The following is a 17813-nucleotide window of genomic DNA, read 5'->3' as shown; positions in this document are numbered from 1 at the left end:
TAGCTGGCAGTGCACAATCAAGGCATCGAGGGAAGCTTATTCAGTACTGCCTGAAGACAGGGAAAAACAACCCTTATTCCTTGAAAGTAATCATTGGGCTGGGCAGAAGTGTCCTGCTGTGTGAGCTGATATTAGGATACAGCCTTTCTTTAGATATGCAAATAACTGAAAAAGCAGGAATAATAGATTGCTATTAGAAAAGCAGCATCCAGAACAGTAAGTACACCACCATTCATCTTTATTCTCTGTGAAGGAGCTGCCTTGTGGAGGCAGCTCTACAAGCCTGCTCTTAACACCAGCTGTTCTAAATCAGTATTAAGGACACACAGTCACTGCCCTGGCCCAGCTGTTCCTTAGCTCCCCAGCCACTTCTGAGGGGGGCAGGGAGGGAAAAGAAGAGAGGAGGAGAGGAAAGTCAGTCCGTTTGTGAAGGTTAGTGCCTTCTGGTGGCTGTTGGCTAGTGCTGAAAGCAGAGCCATGATGGGAAAGAAGTGGGGAAAAAAACCACCTTTGCTGTGTTGAGAGACTAACTTTCAGTAAAAAAGTCCTTAATAGCATCTTCTGAAAAAAGTCTTCATACTTGATTTTTAATCTGTGTTGCAAGCCAAATTTTTTTAAACCTTGTTGCTCTCTCCTTTTTTTCTTGCCCTTAAAAAAAAAAAAAAGTAGTTAGTTCGTTACCATTTTCTTAGCCCATCTACTGGAGAAGCAGCAATCCATTGATTACTGCAGCATTTCAGAACAAAAGACAAGAACTGACAATGAGAGAACCTTCCTATCATCTTTCTTTTTCATACAACAGGGGCTTCCACCGGCCAGGGGTACCAACTTGCACCACTCTCCTTCAGGAGGTACAGCAGTGCAAGCACTTCTGAAGCGCAACTGAGAAGCAGACTCTGCCTGCTCAGGATCAGTAACTTTTGCCCTCTAGTGTCCATGAGCCTCACAGCCTGTGCTTGTGTGGCTGTAACATCATTTTTCTATGAGGAGAAACAGGCTGCTATTTCCCTGTGCTCGCGCAGAAGTTCTTGATCTTGGCATCCCTGCTTTAAGTTTTAGACATATCTGAAATGACTTCCAACAGCTCAGAGGTTGTAGGCTGAAACAACACTTAGTGAAGTATTTATTTCAACAAATAAAGATGGCTCTAAGGCCATATGCTGTTTCTTAATGCACCAAAAATGAAGTAATTTTTTCAAGTTCTGTCTTGCACATCCTCCCCGCTGGAGCACCCACTACACCCACTCAGGCTGTAGTGCCCTGCTGCCCTCCCCTTACTATAGGGTTCTGTGACTTAAAAAGTAGCAATGTACATGGGAAAGCTTTTTTTTTTTTTTAAATGTACTTTTTAAACCACATATGCATAAAGTAGTACTGACATAACTCTTTATACTCACCCCAAGATTTGTCCACAAACTGAACTGCAGCTTTTTTAACTGGGTTTTTCTTGTTTTCAAGGGAAAAAAAATCATTTGCTGAAATAGAGATGAGTCTTAATTACTAAATTTAACCCAGACAAATCTAGAAGCAGACCCACCTAAGGAAAACTGCTTACCCTGTGCCCGGTTGGCATCTGGTCCATAGAGATGAGTGTTTAAAAAGTCTTTGGCGAGCTGTTGGTGGAGGCCTGTTATACTCTGATCTTTTAAGCACACAGCCGTATAGTTTCCTTTTGACCTAGTTAAATAAAGAGATGTAAATCCCTGTAGCATAGTTATGGAACCCGGAACAACAGATAACACTAGGCAGTCAGTGCCTCGCTGCCTGAGCACAACAGGGGCTGGTGCTGGTTTCGGATGCTCAAGCTAAGCTTTGTAGCAGCATTAACAAAACCCAAAACTGGACCAAGACTCTCAACCTGTCATCATATGCCTTTACGTGCCCTGAGTGGTTCCTTGGGAGTCTCAAACTAGTCCTGCTGGAAGCTAGTGCAATTCCTCTACAGGGACATCAGTGACAAAGAAAGGGGGGGGGGGGGGGGGGGGGGGGGGGAAGACTGAAATGCAGGAATTCAGTGCTCAGCAACCAGACCTGTAGCAGCACAGAACAGAACGTCTACTGCTGTGCTAATGAATGCCCAGTTACCTCATAGCAGTTACATATACATAAAAATTATTTACTTATTTTTTATATGTATGTATGTGCATATATATATATATTTTACAAGTGTGCTGTATCAGAGGCCTATTAAAGGTGCTTTTAGCACATAAATACACTTTCAATCAGAGGAAGAGCAGGGGGAACGCCCAAGTGAAGAAGAGTGCAGCCACACAGTGACAGAAGAGCTGCTGTGATGCCCCCTCCCAGGCAGACAGAAGCCCCAGGGACAGGCAGCCTCCATCATCTGCTCCCGCCGTACCTGGCACTCTTTCTTTGCTTGGCTTTCTTCACCTGCCTTTGGGCTCGGCCTCGTCTCTGCTTCGCAGCCTGGCCTTGTCTCTGCTTCACAGCCCCACCTCCATGGTGCTTACCTGAAGTAAATTTAATAGAAAACAGAAGAAATCTCCCAAGCATTATGAATCAAGAGCTGTAAGTAAGTGAAAAAGGAACAGGAATGAAACAATTAGGCTGTAAAAAATAAGGTGCCTTTAGTTAACTCCAACAGGCCTTTTTCAGAAGGTCTGACTAGCAAGAGCTAGGAAAGCGTTGCCCTCACTGAAGGGCTGCAAGAGGGAGGGGAAGAAGCACGCCTCAGGGGAGCCACCCAGAGTACTGCTAGCCAGCCTTCCCCTTCCTTGGCATCCACAACACAAGATTCATCACAGGACAAAAATTCAGTGCAACACAACAGCCATGAGTAACATGCAAAGGGGAGCCCAGCCTCAGCTTCATTCTCGCCACTATGGAGGACTGAGTGTTCAAAGCATCGTCCTGTGCTCACCTCTTGCTTATGACAAGAGAATTTTTTAAAACAGTAATAAAAGGAAGAAAAAAGTAGCAGTTGCACCACCCAGCTCTATAATTCTGTGAGGTATGGATGAGAGAATTGTTTAAAAACTTTTTTTTTTTTTTCTAAAGTACTCTGAAGTACAGATGAAGAGGGCCAGAAAATAGCAGTCATAAATACTCTAGACTCTTGATTTTCTGGTTCAGAATTTGAAAAGAGTTACCTAATTTTTTACAGATGCTACTAAATCACACTATATATGAAGCACTGAGGCAATTAACAACTCCATCTAGGAATGGCCTTTGATATTTAGCATGTGTTTAAGTTATAATCTCCCTCTGGTAATCCTTGCTTTTTCTATTATAACACCTGCACGTTATTTCCTTCAACACCTCGGGCTATTTTAACAGAAATCACTGTACGGCAAACGACTTCGGTAACAAGCCGCGGGAATCGGATTAAACGCGACTTCTTTAGATTCTTCCTCAGACACTTTTCCTCGGCAACAGACAACGCGTGCAGCCTGCCCCGAGTCTCAGACTTTGACGAGGTCTCCGCTCCGGAGCGCTGCCCCGCCGCAGCTCTAGCAGAGCGAGCCGTGGCCTTACCTGGGTCAGCTGCCGCAGCCTGCCCTTCGCCTCTGTGCGGGAAGGAGAAAGCAAGAGGTTACTTTTCCAGTTCGCAGCCCCTTTCCTTTACTCGAAGCCCGTGTCCTCCCCAGACACGAAGGAGCTCGCCGCCGGCTGGGCAGTGCTCCCCTCGGCACCCCCCCCTGCCCTCACCGGTCGGTCGGCGCGGCGGCCAGCTCCTGCAGCAGGGCCTCGGGGAGCAGCTTCCGTTTCTGCGGGGGGAGAGGGGAGTTACCGGGGCGGCGGAACGACGACACACGCGGGACGGGAGGGGACGGGAGGGAGCGGGAGGCGGCCCCCGCCGTACCGTACCTTCTGCTCCGTGAACAGCTCCTGCCGCCGCCGCCGCTTCTCCCTCAGCAGCTCCCGGTGCCTGCGGGAAGGCGGGAAGCGCCGTCAGGGGATGGGGGGGGGAAGGCTGGCGCGCGGGTGGCCGTCGCGGCGGTTGGGATTGGGGGTGGGGGGGTGCCCGTACCTCCGGACCGCCTCCCCCACGAGCTTCCGTTCGGTCTCGGCCGCCGCCTTCGCCACGCCGAAGGACACCTCCTCCGGGGCCTCGTCCTCCGAGGAGGGCGGGCTGAGGAGAGCGGCGGGCGGACCGCGCTTACGCCGGCCCGCCGCCTTCCGCCGCCGCCGCGCCACCGCCATCCTCCCCCTCGGGCCGCTCGCCTCACGGCGTTCCCCGCCCCCTTCCCGGAAGCCGCTCCCCGACTTCCGCGGGGAGGCCCCGCCCCGGGACCCAACGGCCGGTTCGTCCCCGCCCGCCCGCCCGCTGACAGACGAGGCCGGAGAGCGGCGGCCGGAGCTTCGCGGCGGAGCCCCAGCCGCCCGTTTATTGCCGTGGGGAGCAGGGGAAAGGGGGACGGGGACAGCGCGGCGAGAGCCGCCGGCTCCTCTCAGCCGGCCGCCCGCCGTCCGAGGTGCTCAGGAGATGATCTCGGTCTGGTGGCGGGCCAGCGCCGGCGGCAGAGTGGTCCCGCAGGGGCCCGGGAAGTGGAACCTGGAAGGAAGAAGGCGGGTGAAGGGGCGGGCGAGGACTCGGTCCTCGGTCCTGCCTCTGAGGGAGGGGGCCGTAGGGCTCCTACGACCGAGGGACAGGGGCCAGCTCCGCACCTGGAAGAACACACCTCTGGCTTCAGCCTGAGCTAATGCCACCAAGGAAGAACGACCCTCTTTTCTTACTTATTAGAAGAAAACAGTGTTTCCTAAGCACTGGGGAAAAGACTAGATCGTGTTCGTTTAAAAGTCTTCTAGCCGTTTTAGCGGTTCAATGCAAGAGACAATGAAGATGGAGGGGACTAAAGGTTGCTAGTTTACGACTGAACAGCTTTACCTGAATCTGTTTGTAGCAGGAGTAGCTTCCATGTTAAATTCTGCAACTGGCACTCCTCTGGCAGATACCTGAGGGGCAAACATAGCAGCAGGGTACACCACAGAGGAGGTCCCGACCTGCAGGGACAGGGGAAAAAAAACCACCAGGAGTGTAGCAGGCCAGTAGTTAAACAAAGACAAACCAACCCACGAGGTAAGGACCCTTCTCAGAACACTGGATATGCAAAACCACTGAAGCATGTAAGATCCCTACAGAAATGAAACCAAATCAATAGATTTAGTGTCACTGCATACGTAGCCATCTAACATAGCATAAGAATTGGGAATTGTTTCTCTGATGGAACCCAACTAAGCCTGTTTGTGGATTATAACTGTAGATGAAAAAAAAAAAAATTGCAGAAATGCCAAATGGCAGACTTTGCCTCCAGGAAAACAAAACAAGACGTTCCTTCTGTTACTCGAGATTATTCTGTGAAGGGTACACAATATTCTCAGCAAGTGTTTTGGTCAGCGATCTGGAACCTACCTGGCATGTAAACAACCTCACCAAAAAAGCAATACATGACAACAGCTAGCTACCTTCTTACAACATTTGGTCACGTTTTTTTAAACTGAGCATCAAAATAATCCTATTTTTCACTGTTTGAGAAACTCAACAGCTAAACAATATTAGCTAACCTCTAACGCTTGAAACTCCTGTGTACACTAAATGCAGACCACAGATGCCAGCTGAGCAAGATGCACACATGCTGAACCCGTTAACTTCTGAGCAGTATATTGTCCTGGTTTACAGCTGGGATAGAGCTAATTTTCTTCCTAGTAGCTGGTATAGTACTGTGTTTTGGATTTAGGATGAGAATACATCTCTCATCAGAGTACCTTTTCAAACTTCATGGTCTTACTTGTTTTACACTTAACACAGGAGTCCCTCTGCTTTTAGTGCCCTCGGGGAAGTACAAGTACATCTCTTTTACCCAGGAGGTGCAACCCCTTCACCGTGGCTTCCCAGCCGGTTAAGGGGCTAGGTAACAGAAGTGTCACTCACTACCAAGCAGAGGTCGCAAATAGCAAGCTCCTTCTCAACCTCTGTGAGAACATCAGGATCCAGGGCTTCACCAAACCACACGACGTGGGGACGGAGGAGCCCATTGCAGCCGTCCTCCTCGCACCTGTTTAAAAATCACAAAGGGACAGCATTAAGCTGCTGACATGGACATTTCAGGCTGCAAAACAGCAAAGCAGTTTTCATTCTTATTTAGGCATGTCTCACTTGCCCTCCCTCTTTCTCCCTTCTCTTTCACAGCCCTCCCCACACCCTTCTCTACCACGTGCTGGACAGAAGGCAGCTGATGCCGTGCTACACATGTGCTGCCCTGCCACACAGAACGGTTGGCTGAACAGTTGTTCAACTCAGATACTTCATCATGTCTTCCCCTCACACAGCTCCTGAAATGGATGAAACTTAAAACGTAGTATGTGCTATAGACCTCAGTCTCCACCAGCTTTAACAAACTGGCCAACAGGTTTTTAAGGAGAAAGTGAACTGAAAGGCAGAAGCATCGTGTTAGCCTCTTTTTCCTTAGGAACCAGACGAAAAATATGGTGGCTTCTTGCATCTGCATCTAGCTAAGGCAAAGCTTCAGCCATTATAAAAAAGCACCGTGGCACATTCAATGCCTGCAAAGGACTATGCAGTGGCTGTATGCCAGCACAGTGTTACAGAATGACTAACAACAGTAGGTAGCACCTGCAAAGTAACAAAACATTTACTGTGTAGCACTTTGTTTCTTACTGCAATTCTCCTCCTACTCCACTTACTACAAAACCCATGAATTCAGGCATGTTTCAGCTTGATGCTCAAGTACACTAACACGCGATCCCTCTAGCATCGTGGTAAACTTCTATTACACACTCCTGTTGTCTGCTGTCCCCTGTAACTTTAGACTCAGTTCTCTGGGGTAAAGTCCCACGCCTCTTTCTGCTGTAGGACGTCTCCATGTCCTTCCAAAACTATGTGAATGGTAATGTAAGCCTTTGACATGTGCAAAGCACGATGAGGTTAACAGCAAAAACCAAAGCAGTCCATACGTACTGAGGAAGGTCTTCAACTGGAATCACAGCCTCTTCTGTTTCAGGATCTGGAGCCCTGAATTTACAAAATTGAAATACGTAATCAATCGTACAAAGCGTACTTTATATATTAATAAAAACTTAGTATTCTCTAAAGCACACTCTCCAATCAAGGAATCTTTGCAACTTCAGCCAACTTCCAACACCTACTACAACCCTAAAATACCATACACAAGGCAGGCAGGCATTTGTCCAGAATTATCCCAGAGCTAAGCAACTGTAGTAAGCTGGTCAAAGCCTGTCAAAGGCACAACAAATATTTATGTAGCTATCTAAAGATCTGGTGAAACGCGAGGGGAAAAGAACCTAAAAACCTACAAGCATATGCCTGTCCTGTCCTGTCCACTCCACCACCACCACCCCACCCCCCCCGGCTTTTTTTAATGGTGAAAGAAAGAGGATGGCTAGAAAAATGAGACTGAATGATTCTTCTGCAACTTTTTAAGTTGCAGAAATCCTGGGGACTGATGCTTCCCTCCTGCTTGTTTCACACATCTGTATTTTGAGACCTGTAATCATGAGAATCTTGTTGACGAGTTGAAGGACAAAAGCTACAAGGTGCTCAAGAGATGCAGAAGAGGACAATCCATGTATCAAGTGATGACAGGAATAAGCATCCAATTTAATAAAACAGCTGGAAGGTGAAGAGGATGGGACTACACACGCATACTCCAAGAGTACAATTAGTTTACGTCCAATACAAGACTTTCAGACCATCTGAAATTGTTCTAGTTAAAACATATATAATGTTGTGATAAGTTAGGGGTTAACAGTTATTCATTCACAGGACTTAACGGTATCACGGGCTCTCACTGAATTTACCAAACAGTACACTCACGTTTCAAAACAGTTGTGTAAAATTTAAGCATTAATACTACTAAAAGAAAATTAGGTGGTTGGCTGAAACTCTTGTATGCTCCTAAAATGGCTCCTTTTCTACTGAACAGCAGACAAACTAGAAAACACAGAGTTTACAAGGCAGACGTATTACCCTTTCCCGGCCAGTGCGGGGCATATTGGACTCTTGTAATTGGCAGCTACATTTCCACAGTTGGTGCATCGAGTTTTAAATAAACTACCTGAAACACACAAAGAGAAAACATCAGGGATCAAGCAACTGCTCTGAGGCACGGCTGTACAAGCAAGTGGTTGTGTTCATCCTGGACAGCCTTTATTTGACTTTGAAGACTATACCTTGTGGGTAACTTACTACATGAATGTAACAGCCAAGTGTTGAAAGCTGGCAGCATTATGAACAAGATGCTATTTACACAGTGCTTACACACACTTTTGGTCAGCAACCCAGAGCGACCAGCATCATCGTTAAACACAGGCCGGGCCCAGCAAAGACAGACACAGCCCTTTCAGCTGAAAGGCCGCAGTAAACAACAGCAACAGTCCCTCTAAGCTATGATTTATCACCTTGTTCTACCTCACAACATGAGTAATACACAGCCTTGTAGCAGTATTTCAAAAGAAAATAATTATTTAAAATATCTCTGAGGGAGATGATTTCTGCTTATTGCTTTTCCCCTTAAATCGGAAATATGTTCTTAAAAAAATATATGCTGGTTAACACTGTTCTATGTGAAACTCCCCAACCCCAAGACTTTTGTAGCATTAGTAACATGCTGTAGAGATGTGCAATATTACCAAGAGTTTAAAATTGTTTCTATTTTGTAAAGAATGAGGATAATCAAAATTAAACTATACCCAACGCTTTATCTTTGGATCCACAACCGCAAAAAAATTTCTGCAGGTTCCCTGTGTCCAGATCACCAAGCAGCGGTGGGAAATGCCATTTAAACCTTTTGTGATACTTAAGTTAAAAAGCGTCATAGTGCTGGAGGACCAGGATGGGACTTTGTCCTGGGAGACTTTCAGTCTGTGGCAGGGCCTGCAGAGTGGAGAAAGGAGGAGTGGGGGCACCTTGAAGGATGGAGAAGGGCTTCCCCTGCCTCGTTCTCTCCACACCTGTACATTTCCTCAGATCCAAAAGCCCCACTGACCCCCATGTGCCACATCTGTGTTGTGCTCCTCCGGCACTTCGTGGGAGAGAGGGCGGGAGCAAGGAATGCCACTAATGACAGGGAATAGAGAGGGAGAGCTACTGGGTGTAGGAGAGAAGGGTAAGAGAAACATCCACTTCCAGCACCTTCCTCCTGTAGCCAAGGACCACGCAGGTGGGTCTTTGAAGGACAGGACAGGACAGAAGGAAAGCACCAGGGCTGGTGAGACCAGTCTTGCCAATACACCTTTTATTGGTGGCAGTACTGGTGTGGCACCACTGCTACCACACAGTGGATTCTTTTCCCCTTTTCTAAGCGAAATCAGCCAAGTGTCACTATCCACATGCATTCAAGTGGATCTGAGGCAAAACCGAGCAAGCGGGAAGGGAGAACCAGTTCCTGTGTACTGTCAGAATCCATTAAAAAAGAAAGACGAGAAATAAAGAGAGGCTATGGAGTACCCGAAACAACTTCCAAAAGAGAACAGGGTGGTATTGTAAATAAATTCACGCAAATTAGTATTATTTTAAAGACAAATTTCTTCTCTCCCCATACTTATCCTGTTCTCTCTTCTCCCCGCCAAGTCTGCTGACCTGTAGCAGACAGGTAATCTGGTTCTTACCATGAATTTCTAAAAGGTGCTTTGTGCCTGCCTTTCTGTGTAGCTCATCAATGTTCTGAGTAATGACCACAACACTCCTTCCTTGCTTGCTCAGTCGCCTTTCGCACTCTGCAATGGCAATATGTGCAGGATTTGGATGTTTACTCAACATCACTTCCCGGCGGTAATGGTAAAATTCCCATACACGAGAAGGGTTTCGTGCAAAAGCCTCTGGAGTAGCCAGCTCCTGGAAAAGACATAACAATTCATCCTACCGATGAAAGGGCAGGAAAAACCCCTCCCCAGATGAAGCCCGCTAGATTACTGCCATTTACACTGCTACCTGCATAACAAGGTAATCAAAAGCAGGTTATTTATAACCAGGTGCAGTGGAGAAGAATGTAGTTCAATTGCCCTTACGATGATGACAAGTCAAAGTACCTTATCAAATGAGGAAAAAAATGGTATCAATAGCATGGTACGTGGTTTTACATAGTGCACCCGGACCTTACTCTGTGCTGCCCTACCAAACTATTAGGAGTTTAGTACAGCACAAAGGAAGATGAGATATTTCAATGCACACGATTTTTGGCATTCAAATCCCTCTTTTCCACAGTAGCCATAAAACTCAGCATTGTGTGGATATATTTCCTTTGCCAGCAATTTCTTTTCTGCCTTAATTTAAGTGTAACACAAGCCAAATTACAGCCATTGTCAAAATCGAAGTCTAATGTCTTGTCTTTTATGTGCCAGTAAAATCTAAGCTATACTTTCCACACTAACTTTAATTTTGCCTTTTTTCAAAATGAGGAGTAGCTTAGTCTAATGCTTCAATGCACAATTCTACTGATATAAAAATGGTGAATGCAAGCTTTCTGATGCAGAAGGACCAGGCATTTATACACATGCATTTTTTTTTTGACTTGATAGTCACTGAAAGAAAAAAATGCATCTTTAGATACAAACCATCTTGAAAAACTCATCTCTCTGACCCCTTTTTAACTTCATGAAGTCTTTCATGAATGCTGTCATTCAAAACCATAAAGAAAGCAAGCGTGATTGCAGTTTGGGGTAGCAGTTACTAACAGTCTGATGTACTTGAAACATCTGCAGCACCACACAGGATCAGACTTACCAGGCACCTATACAAATCCCACATTTTGGTGCTTGCCGCTGCACCGCTCCACCCCCCCCAGCGTCTGCTTCCACCTCCTCTCCCACCCCCGTGGCTCCCAACACTGGCAAGATCCACGCCAGCAAGAGAGACAGAGCTTGTGGGAGAGTTAGAGACTGTGAGGAACTCTGCCCCCAAAGGAAAAAAATTCCTAAAACATTTTTAAAGAGTATTATGAGAAACCAAGGTTAAAAGAAAACAACTAGTTGGTATCATCGGTTCTGTCTTATTTTGATAAAAGGTTCTTAAGAGTTTAGAGCAGCAAAGGCCCTGCAAGGTAGAAAAACAATGAGGGTGTCAAAAGATGAGCAAACAGCTAGGCTGCAAGGCAGCAAGAAAACAAGGATGGTAGAAAGACGCAGAGCTGTCTGCAAGAACATTGTTTTTCCCAAACAACTGATAAACCAAATGACGGGCAAGACGTTGCAGCTGCACAAAGCAGACCCCCAGGGCACAGGGAAGAGCTGCAGACAGGGCTGTCGGGAGAGCTCTGTCCCTGCCACACTGCTGTGGGAGCGCTTCCCCCCTCTAAGGTACCCAGCTTCTTCTGACCCTTCACGCTCACCTACCTGATGGTAAAGAGAAGCACAGCTGTGCAGACACGTGCCACCAGTACATACCTGGGCTTGCCACTTTCTCCAGAAACCTCCAGCCCCTCTGAAGGTCGGAACTCCACTCTCCGCGCTAACACCAGCTCCTGTGATAATGGCTATGTGCTTTGCTTTGGCAAACACTTCTCGAAAATCAGCCATATCTATGCGTGGGGAAGAAAAAAAAAACAGCCATTCAGACACTTACACTTTTTTGTAAGAAGCCATACAGACAGTGCTGGCAAACTTATGCATCCAGAAATGTCTTCCACATACACCTCCCATGACTTTAATTTCAGAATACTAATTTGTTTCTGAGTTTCTGTATATTGGAACTTGAAGGGCAGCTCCTGGAGATCCTCAAAAATGCACATGAGCAAGCTCAGTAGAGCATCATGTGTTAAACTACGAATACACTCAATATTTGACAGAGCCTTAAACTAAAACCCCACACTAGACACTACCTAGATAATAACTGTTGTCACCACCACACAGGAACAGTTTTCTTCCTAATTGTAAGGTAAGACCCCGAGATGAAAAAAAGTTTACGTTTAGTTACAAAGTATCACCTTCAAAATTAAGGTAATCTGGGAAAACTCATTTCCTTCTGAGGCAATCTTGCCCCTTTTCTAGGTTTGCTATTGTATTTTCTATTTTTGAATGTATATTCTCTCCATTTTTCCCCACATGGTAAAATAACTTGGGAAAAAGATGGGAGATTTCCTTTACATTTTTCTAAGAGTGAAAACAAGATTAAAAAGAAACAGGTTAGCTGCAGAGACACAAAAAAAATTCTCTTCCAGTTTACCTCAGCTACAAATTTCAAAGCAACATATTTTAGAATCACAGAATGGCTGGGGTGGGAAAGGACCTCTGAAGATTGTCTAGTCCAACCCCCCCTGCTCAAGCAGGGTCAGCCAGAGCAGACTGTCCAGGAGTCTGTCCACTTGGGTGGCTTTTGAGTATCTCCAAGGATGGCAACTCCACCACCTCTCCCTGCACAACCCATTCCAGTGTTTGACTGCCCTTACAGTAAAAAACAGTGTTTTCTTGTGTTCACATGGAACCTCACGTGCTTTAATTTGTGTCTGTTGCCTCCTGTCGTGTCACTTGGCACTACAGAGAAGAGTCTGCCTTGTCTTCGTTCCCTCCCATCAGGTATTCTTTTGCATTGATAAAATCCCCCTGAGCCTGGTCTCCTCCAGGCTCAACAGTCCTGGCTCTCAGCCTCTCCTTGTATGCTCCAAGCCATTAATCATCTTTGTGGCCCTTCGCCGGACTCTCTCCAGCATGTCCATGTCTCCCTCGTACTGGGGAGCCCAGGACTGGACCCAGCACTCCAGGTGCATCTCACCAGGGCTGAGCAGAGGGGGAGGATCACCTCCCTCGACCTGCCGGAGACCAGGAGGCTGTTGGTGGTCTTTGCCACAAGGGCTCATCGCCGGCTCACGGTCAGCTTGGCGTCCACCAGGACCCCCAGGGCCTTTCCAGCAGGTTGGCCCCAGCCTGTCCTGGTGCCTGGGGTTATTTGTCTCCAGGGGCAGGACTTGGCATTTCTGTTTGCTGAACTTCATGAGGCTCCTGTCAGCCCATGTCCCCAGGCTGTCAAGGTCCCTCTGGATGGCAGCACGACCCTCTGGTGTATCAGCCACTCCTCCCAGCTTTGTGTCATCTCCAGACTTGCTGAGGGTGCACTCTGCCCCATCATCCGGATCATTAATGAAGGCATTAAACAGTATTGGCCCCAGTATTGACTCCTGCAGTATACCACTAGTGACTGGCCTCCAGCTGAACTTTGAGCTGCTGATCACAAAACCAACCTTCACAATTTACTACATGGGTTGTTTTTTTGTTGTTGTTGTTTTTGTTTGTTTTTTTTTTTAATACCAAAAGCAAATAAGTTCTTATAAGGAGAGACTATCACTGGAGAAGTCCCAAGACCCACAGCACAAGAACCGTAGAACTGAGCAGAGAACTACAATACTGATGCCCCATCTGCTGTTGGAAACCAAGCCTTGAAAGCTCTTGAACACGTAAAGATGAGGCCCGAAATCCTCCTAGTCTAGTCTCCAGTCTCAGACAGCAGCCAAACGCTGATGCTCAAGATGGCAGAAAAAGCAAGCGCACCTTGGCCACCCAAATGTTAGGGGTTTTGCTATTACACCTGTGAAGTTCTCTGCGCAGTTTTCAAGTTAAGGCATATCCTCAAATTAAAAAACAAAACCAGAAAACCCTCAAACAAACAAAAAAGAGGATATTTACTACTACTAGACTGAACAGGGCTCCTGGGGTTACCCAATACCCTGCTCCTGAGTCGTTACAAATGCTCGAGGCCCTCCATAATTCTTGTACAAAGAAACAAGGAGTAAGTTTTATTACCCATTAGGATTATAAAAAGGAAAAGCAATTAACCAGTGTATGTTTATGTGCATAAATTATAAATACTAAAGACATGTCACCAGGCAATCATGCTGACTGCAACGACGCGAGGGTTTCTGGAACTATACGGAATACAGACACAGAAGAAAAATTTTAGCAGCTAGGAAAAAAGATCATCAACTTCACGCTCTTCTAAACGTTTTGAATTAAACTATAGATTTCACCTATTACACAAAACCTTCTAGAATTTCAAAGCCAGCTTAAAAACCTGCGGGGGGTACCAACGCAAACAAATAGGTGCCTTACTTGAACTGGGACGAGCCATCTCGGAGCAAACCTTCTGTTTCTTTGAAGCAGCAGCCTTAAGTCCGCAATAGGCCTGAGAAACCAACCTTCTAGCCGTCAGTTGGAAGAGACTCATCGGCATCCCTCGGAAGCACGCCACCTGAGAAGAAATAAATCACAATAAACCTTCGATACGTACGAAAGCGCGCCGCCGCCGATTTGCCCTGATGTTTAACTCGCACCACGCTCTTTTAAATTTTATTCCCTGAGGTAAAAGCGACGGCAAACCCTGCCGGCAGCCGGCCTACGTGCAGCTGACCGCCCGCAGAAGGGCGAACCGCGCGGGCGGACGGAGACGCGCCGGGGGGCGGCGGGGGGGGTGAGGCGGCGGCGAACGCCGCCGCCTCACCCCCCCCCGCCGCCCCCCGGCGCGTCTCCGTCCGCCCGCGCGGTTCCCCGACCCCCGGTGAAAGCCTGTAGCCGCGGGTTCGCGCCCCGCCGTGGGTATTTACCTCAGCGACGGAGCCCGGCGGTGACACGGCGCTGAGGCCGAAGCGTGCGTCGCCGCACGTCCCGCCCCGGGTTCACGAGGGGGACGGTCCCTGGCTCCGCTCCGCCCCGGTTTCGGTTTTTTTTTTTTTTTTTTTTTTTTCTTTTTTTTTCCGCTGTTAAAAGAGCTGCCGTTAACTGCGTGAAGGCGGGAGGTCGTTTTCAGTCAGTCTGAGATTTTACATTTTTATTTTTTTTTTTAATCTCCTTTGAATTCTGTAAATTACCAGCTCAACAGATGAAGAGGTCCCTAAAACATGGGAGAGGCCTGGACCAGGGAAACCAGCACGAGGAGAGGTTGGTTCTGTCAAGATGACGTTTAACCCGGTTTAGATGCTGGTTAAGATAATATTTAAAAAAAACCAAAACCCCAAAACCAATTTCCAGTTGAACGAGCGCCATGGTGTTATTCCACTGACTACAAAGTTCAAGGCAGCAAACTACTAGTCTAACACTACTAATAGAAAAACTGCTTCTGTGTTTATGTACCAGAGTTTGAGGAGCTCATCAACTGAAATGCTTGCATTTTTCCACATTACCCCATCACACTCATTAGATACGCTCCTCCTAGCCTTACACTAACCCAGGACAGGGCACGTTAACATGTGAGGTCTGCAAAAGTACAGGGCTTTCAGCAATAACAGCAGTCGACCTGTGCTGTCCTATGTGAAACGTGTACAGCACAAAACTAGGTTGGCTTGTTTAGGTTTCTCCGACACATATAGATCATATAACCCAAGAAGGAAGATTATTCCAGTGTTTCTTAAGCAATCATGTATTCTGTACTCTCAAAGGTCTGAAAGCATGAAGAGCTCAGTTCGGCTAAGCTAGCGTAAATACTGCATCTTTGCCCTAAGAAAATGGCCAAATTAGCATTCAAAATTGGTTGTAGTGGCCTTAGACAAACATGCTTATGCAAATGTGCACACACACACACACACACACACACACACGTATTTTCTAAAAGGCACTATTAAAAGATTAAAGTGACATCTAAAAGTAACTTGAAGACTGTGGTGCCTGGTAGGTACCTGGCAGTGTTCTAGGAGCACCTGTGCCTGATAAAATACTTCTGCACAAAGCATTTTTTTTGCTATTATGGTAATTCCCTCCAGCAGTAGTATCATTAATGCAGCAAGAGCAACTCTAGGTGGACACCAGAAGTATGAAGTGTTCTGCAAAGATATTCATTTCACCAAAATCAATTAACACGTAAGAATCCCATCTCAGAGGAGCCAAAAGCTGTGTCAAGGGCAAGTACACTGAACTACACACCCCCCGCTTTCACCACCCCCCCAAGCACATTACCCTCCCAGCTGCCAACTGTGTTGCACTCAGCTGAGGCATTCACATATTTAGCAATGAGTCTGTCATGTCTGTCTTCCAGGAACTTGTCCCGTCTCCCCTTGACCCACATAACACCATTCTCTGGCAGGAGTTCCCCAGCTCCGCTTCCCCTCCTACGAAGGACAGGGAAAGCAGCAGGTGAGGAATGTGTATCCACAGGGGCTGCTATTCTCCTCTGACGCTGCATGAATTGGTCAGTGTTAGAACAGGTTAATACCATCCAGTCTTCCACTCCAATCGTATTGTCCTTCAGCGTTCTTACAAAGTACTTCACATCTGAGCACCATCAGCTAGAAACAGCTTACTATTTGACCATGAAACCTAATTGCACCAAATACAAGCAAAACATTACTTTTTTTTTTTTAAATCCCAAGTAAACAGTCTGTATTCTAACACACAATAGGTCTGTACCAATTAAATACAGTATGGCAGTATATAAATTACAGTTCTTTACAGTAAATAGTAAAATACGAGAGTCCGCTTACTGTACACAACAATCAAAGAAAGAACAGCAGCTTTTCAGTAAGGTCCCAGGTATCTCAATCATTCACTTGCTAAGAAACAAAGAAGAACAGATACAGCAGGCCATTCACTTCACTCATTTTTTTTACCGTGTTACTTTACAAACATCCAGAACACTTGTACAGGCATCTACAGTATCTACATGTGGAACAACCTTCTTAGGAATTCATGAGCACCAGACACAAATCCCTCCATCATTCCCATTATTAAAATAAACTTTACAGATTAAAATTACTTTAGCAGGTTCTATTTCATCTTGATAATAACCAGCAAGTAACAAGTGCAAAGTTTGCAGTCATTATCCATTTACTGCTTCTTTGTTTCCCCATTTCCCCCCCATACCCAAAAAACCAAACACCACCCCCCCAACCCCCAAAACGTTGTCCTCTCATGCCCTTGCAGTAATACTGTTTCTGCAGTCAAACTGCCCAGCTGGCTTATGCTAACGTACGAAATGCCAGACGTATAGCTTCGGGCATTGTTAGTCATTTCAATCCAATGCCAAGTCAGCACAGTGGCAGGCCTCTAGGAAGACAAAAAATATGAAGCAGTTGGATATTTCAGTGTGCTTAAACACAGAACATAAGGCTGCATGGTGCCCAGTGACTAAAAGAAACATGGCACCAAGTTATCAGTTAAAACATTTACAATAGAAAGATTTAAACAGCAAATGTGTCAGTCTAAAACAAGTTCTTTGGTAATTAAGAACAGCAAACCGTAGCTTTTTTTTCCAAATATGGATTTACATCCTGGTTTTTCCACAATAAAATATTTTTTGTTGTTTAAAATATATCTCCCAAGTTGTTGCGTTACAAATAGTCCAGTACCTCAGTTATCTACAGATCAGCTTTAACTGTATTTTAGTGTGCAGCCGTATCTGCCCACTGGCAGACAAACTATAGATACACATTCATATATATATATATAATATATATATTATTTATAAAAAATTAGAGAAGTCAAGGACTCTAGAGAATACACATTCCGTATGGACAGATTAAAATGTACAATAGCTCCAAAAATCCATAAAGTTTTCTACACAGTGATGCGTGTAGTAAGTGCAAAAATACGGCCGTTTAGTTAATCCAAGATTTCCCGTTTTCCTGTTTCCTACAAAAAGCAGAAGCTGCTGCATCTCCTGAATGGCAGATGACTTCTCCTGTTTTAGGAGTGGATGATGAGCCTTGAAGCATGGAATTTTTCCGTTTCTCTGAAGTGGAAGATGCCTGAGACCGTGAAGTGCTACTCCATTTCCTTGCAGAAGCTGGTGCTTTGCTGAGGCGCCCAGGACGAACAAAGACACCGTGTCGTGGTTTGCAGTGGAAGTACTCTCTGCCTTTTACAGTTCCATCATGCTTCCCTTCAATGAAAATAAATGC

The 17813-nt window shown here is 46.1% G+C and overlaps 3 protein-coding genes across 10 annotated transcripts in view; all 3 read right to left on the bottom strand.

Annotated features, from left to right (window-relative positions):
• Nucleotides 1–221: 221 nt before the first annotated feature.
• NOL7 (nucleolar protein 7) lies at nucleotides 222–4217 on the bottom strand. The gene is made up of 8 exons (XM_075052478.1): nucleotides 3992–4217; nucleotides 3829–3889; nucleotides 3670–3728; nucleotides 3496–3527; nucleotides 2360–2471; nucleotides 1556–1677; nucleotides 1398–1475; nucleotides 222–648 (listed from the first exon to the last, which is right to left on the bottom strand). The coding sequence occupies exons 1-8, from the start codon at nucleotides 4162–4164 to the stop codon at nucleotides 575–577; spliced, it is 711 nt and encodes a 236-aa protein (XP_074908579.1). The 5' UTR covers nucleotides 4165–4217; the 3' UTR covers nucleotides 222–574.
• An 88-nt stretch (nucleotides 4218–4305) lies between these two features.
• Nucleotides 4306–14630, bottom strand: SIRT5 (sirtuin 5). 3 transcript variants are annotated; one of them, XM_075052472.1, is made up of 9 exons: nucleotides 14529–14630; nucleotides 14038–14176; nucleotides 11383–11516; nucleotides 9610–9835; nucleotides 7970–8057; nucleotides 6941–6994; nucleotides 5894–6017; nucleotides 4850–4965; nucleotides 4306–4516 (listed from the first exon to the last, which is right to left on the bottom strand). In XM_075052472.1, the coding sequence occupies exons 2-9, from the start codon at nucleotides 14156–14158 to the stop codon at nucleotides 4441–4443; spliced, it is 939 nt and encodes a 312-aa protein (XP_074908573.1). In that variant the 5' UTR covers nucleotides 14159–14176; nucleotides 14529–14630; the 3' UTR covers nucleotides 4306–4440. The 3 variants fall into 3 exon arrangements, with proteins under 3 accessions (XP_074908573.1, XP_074908576.1, XP_074908575.1); XM_075052475.1 differs by lacking the exon at nucleotides 14529–14630 and adding an exon at nucleotides 14259–14355; XM_075052474.1 differs by lacking the exon at nucleotides 14529–14630 and having other exon boundaries at nucleotides 14038–14245.
• Nucleotides 14631–16198: 1568 nt separating this feature from the next.
• Nucleotides 16199–17813, bottom strand: part of KIF13A (kinesin family member 13A) — a 116258-nt gene continuing 114643 nt past the window's right edge. For all 6 annotated transcript variants that reach the window (XM_075052456.1, XM_075052460.1, XM_075052457.1 and 3 more), the window contains one exon: nucleotides 16199–17794. In XM_075052456.1, the coding sequence (XP_074908557.1) occupies nucleotides 17511–17794 (284 nt within the window). In that variant the 3' untranslated portion in view covers nucleotides 16199–17510. The remainder of the gene's footprint in view (nucleotides 17795–17813) is intronic.

This window comes from Buteo buteo, chromosome 20 (assembly GCF_964188355.1).
Source record: "Buteo buteo chromosome 20, bButBut1.hap1.1, whole genome shotgun sequence".
Lineage (NCBI taxonomy): Eukaryota > Metazoa > Chordata > Aves > Accipitriformes > Accipitridae > Buteo > Buteo buteo.
The sequence above is the reverse complement of the archived record's forward strand: the minus strand, read 5'-3'. Positions and strand labels throughout refer to the sequence as shown.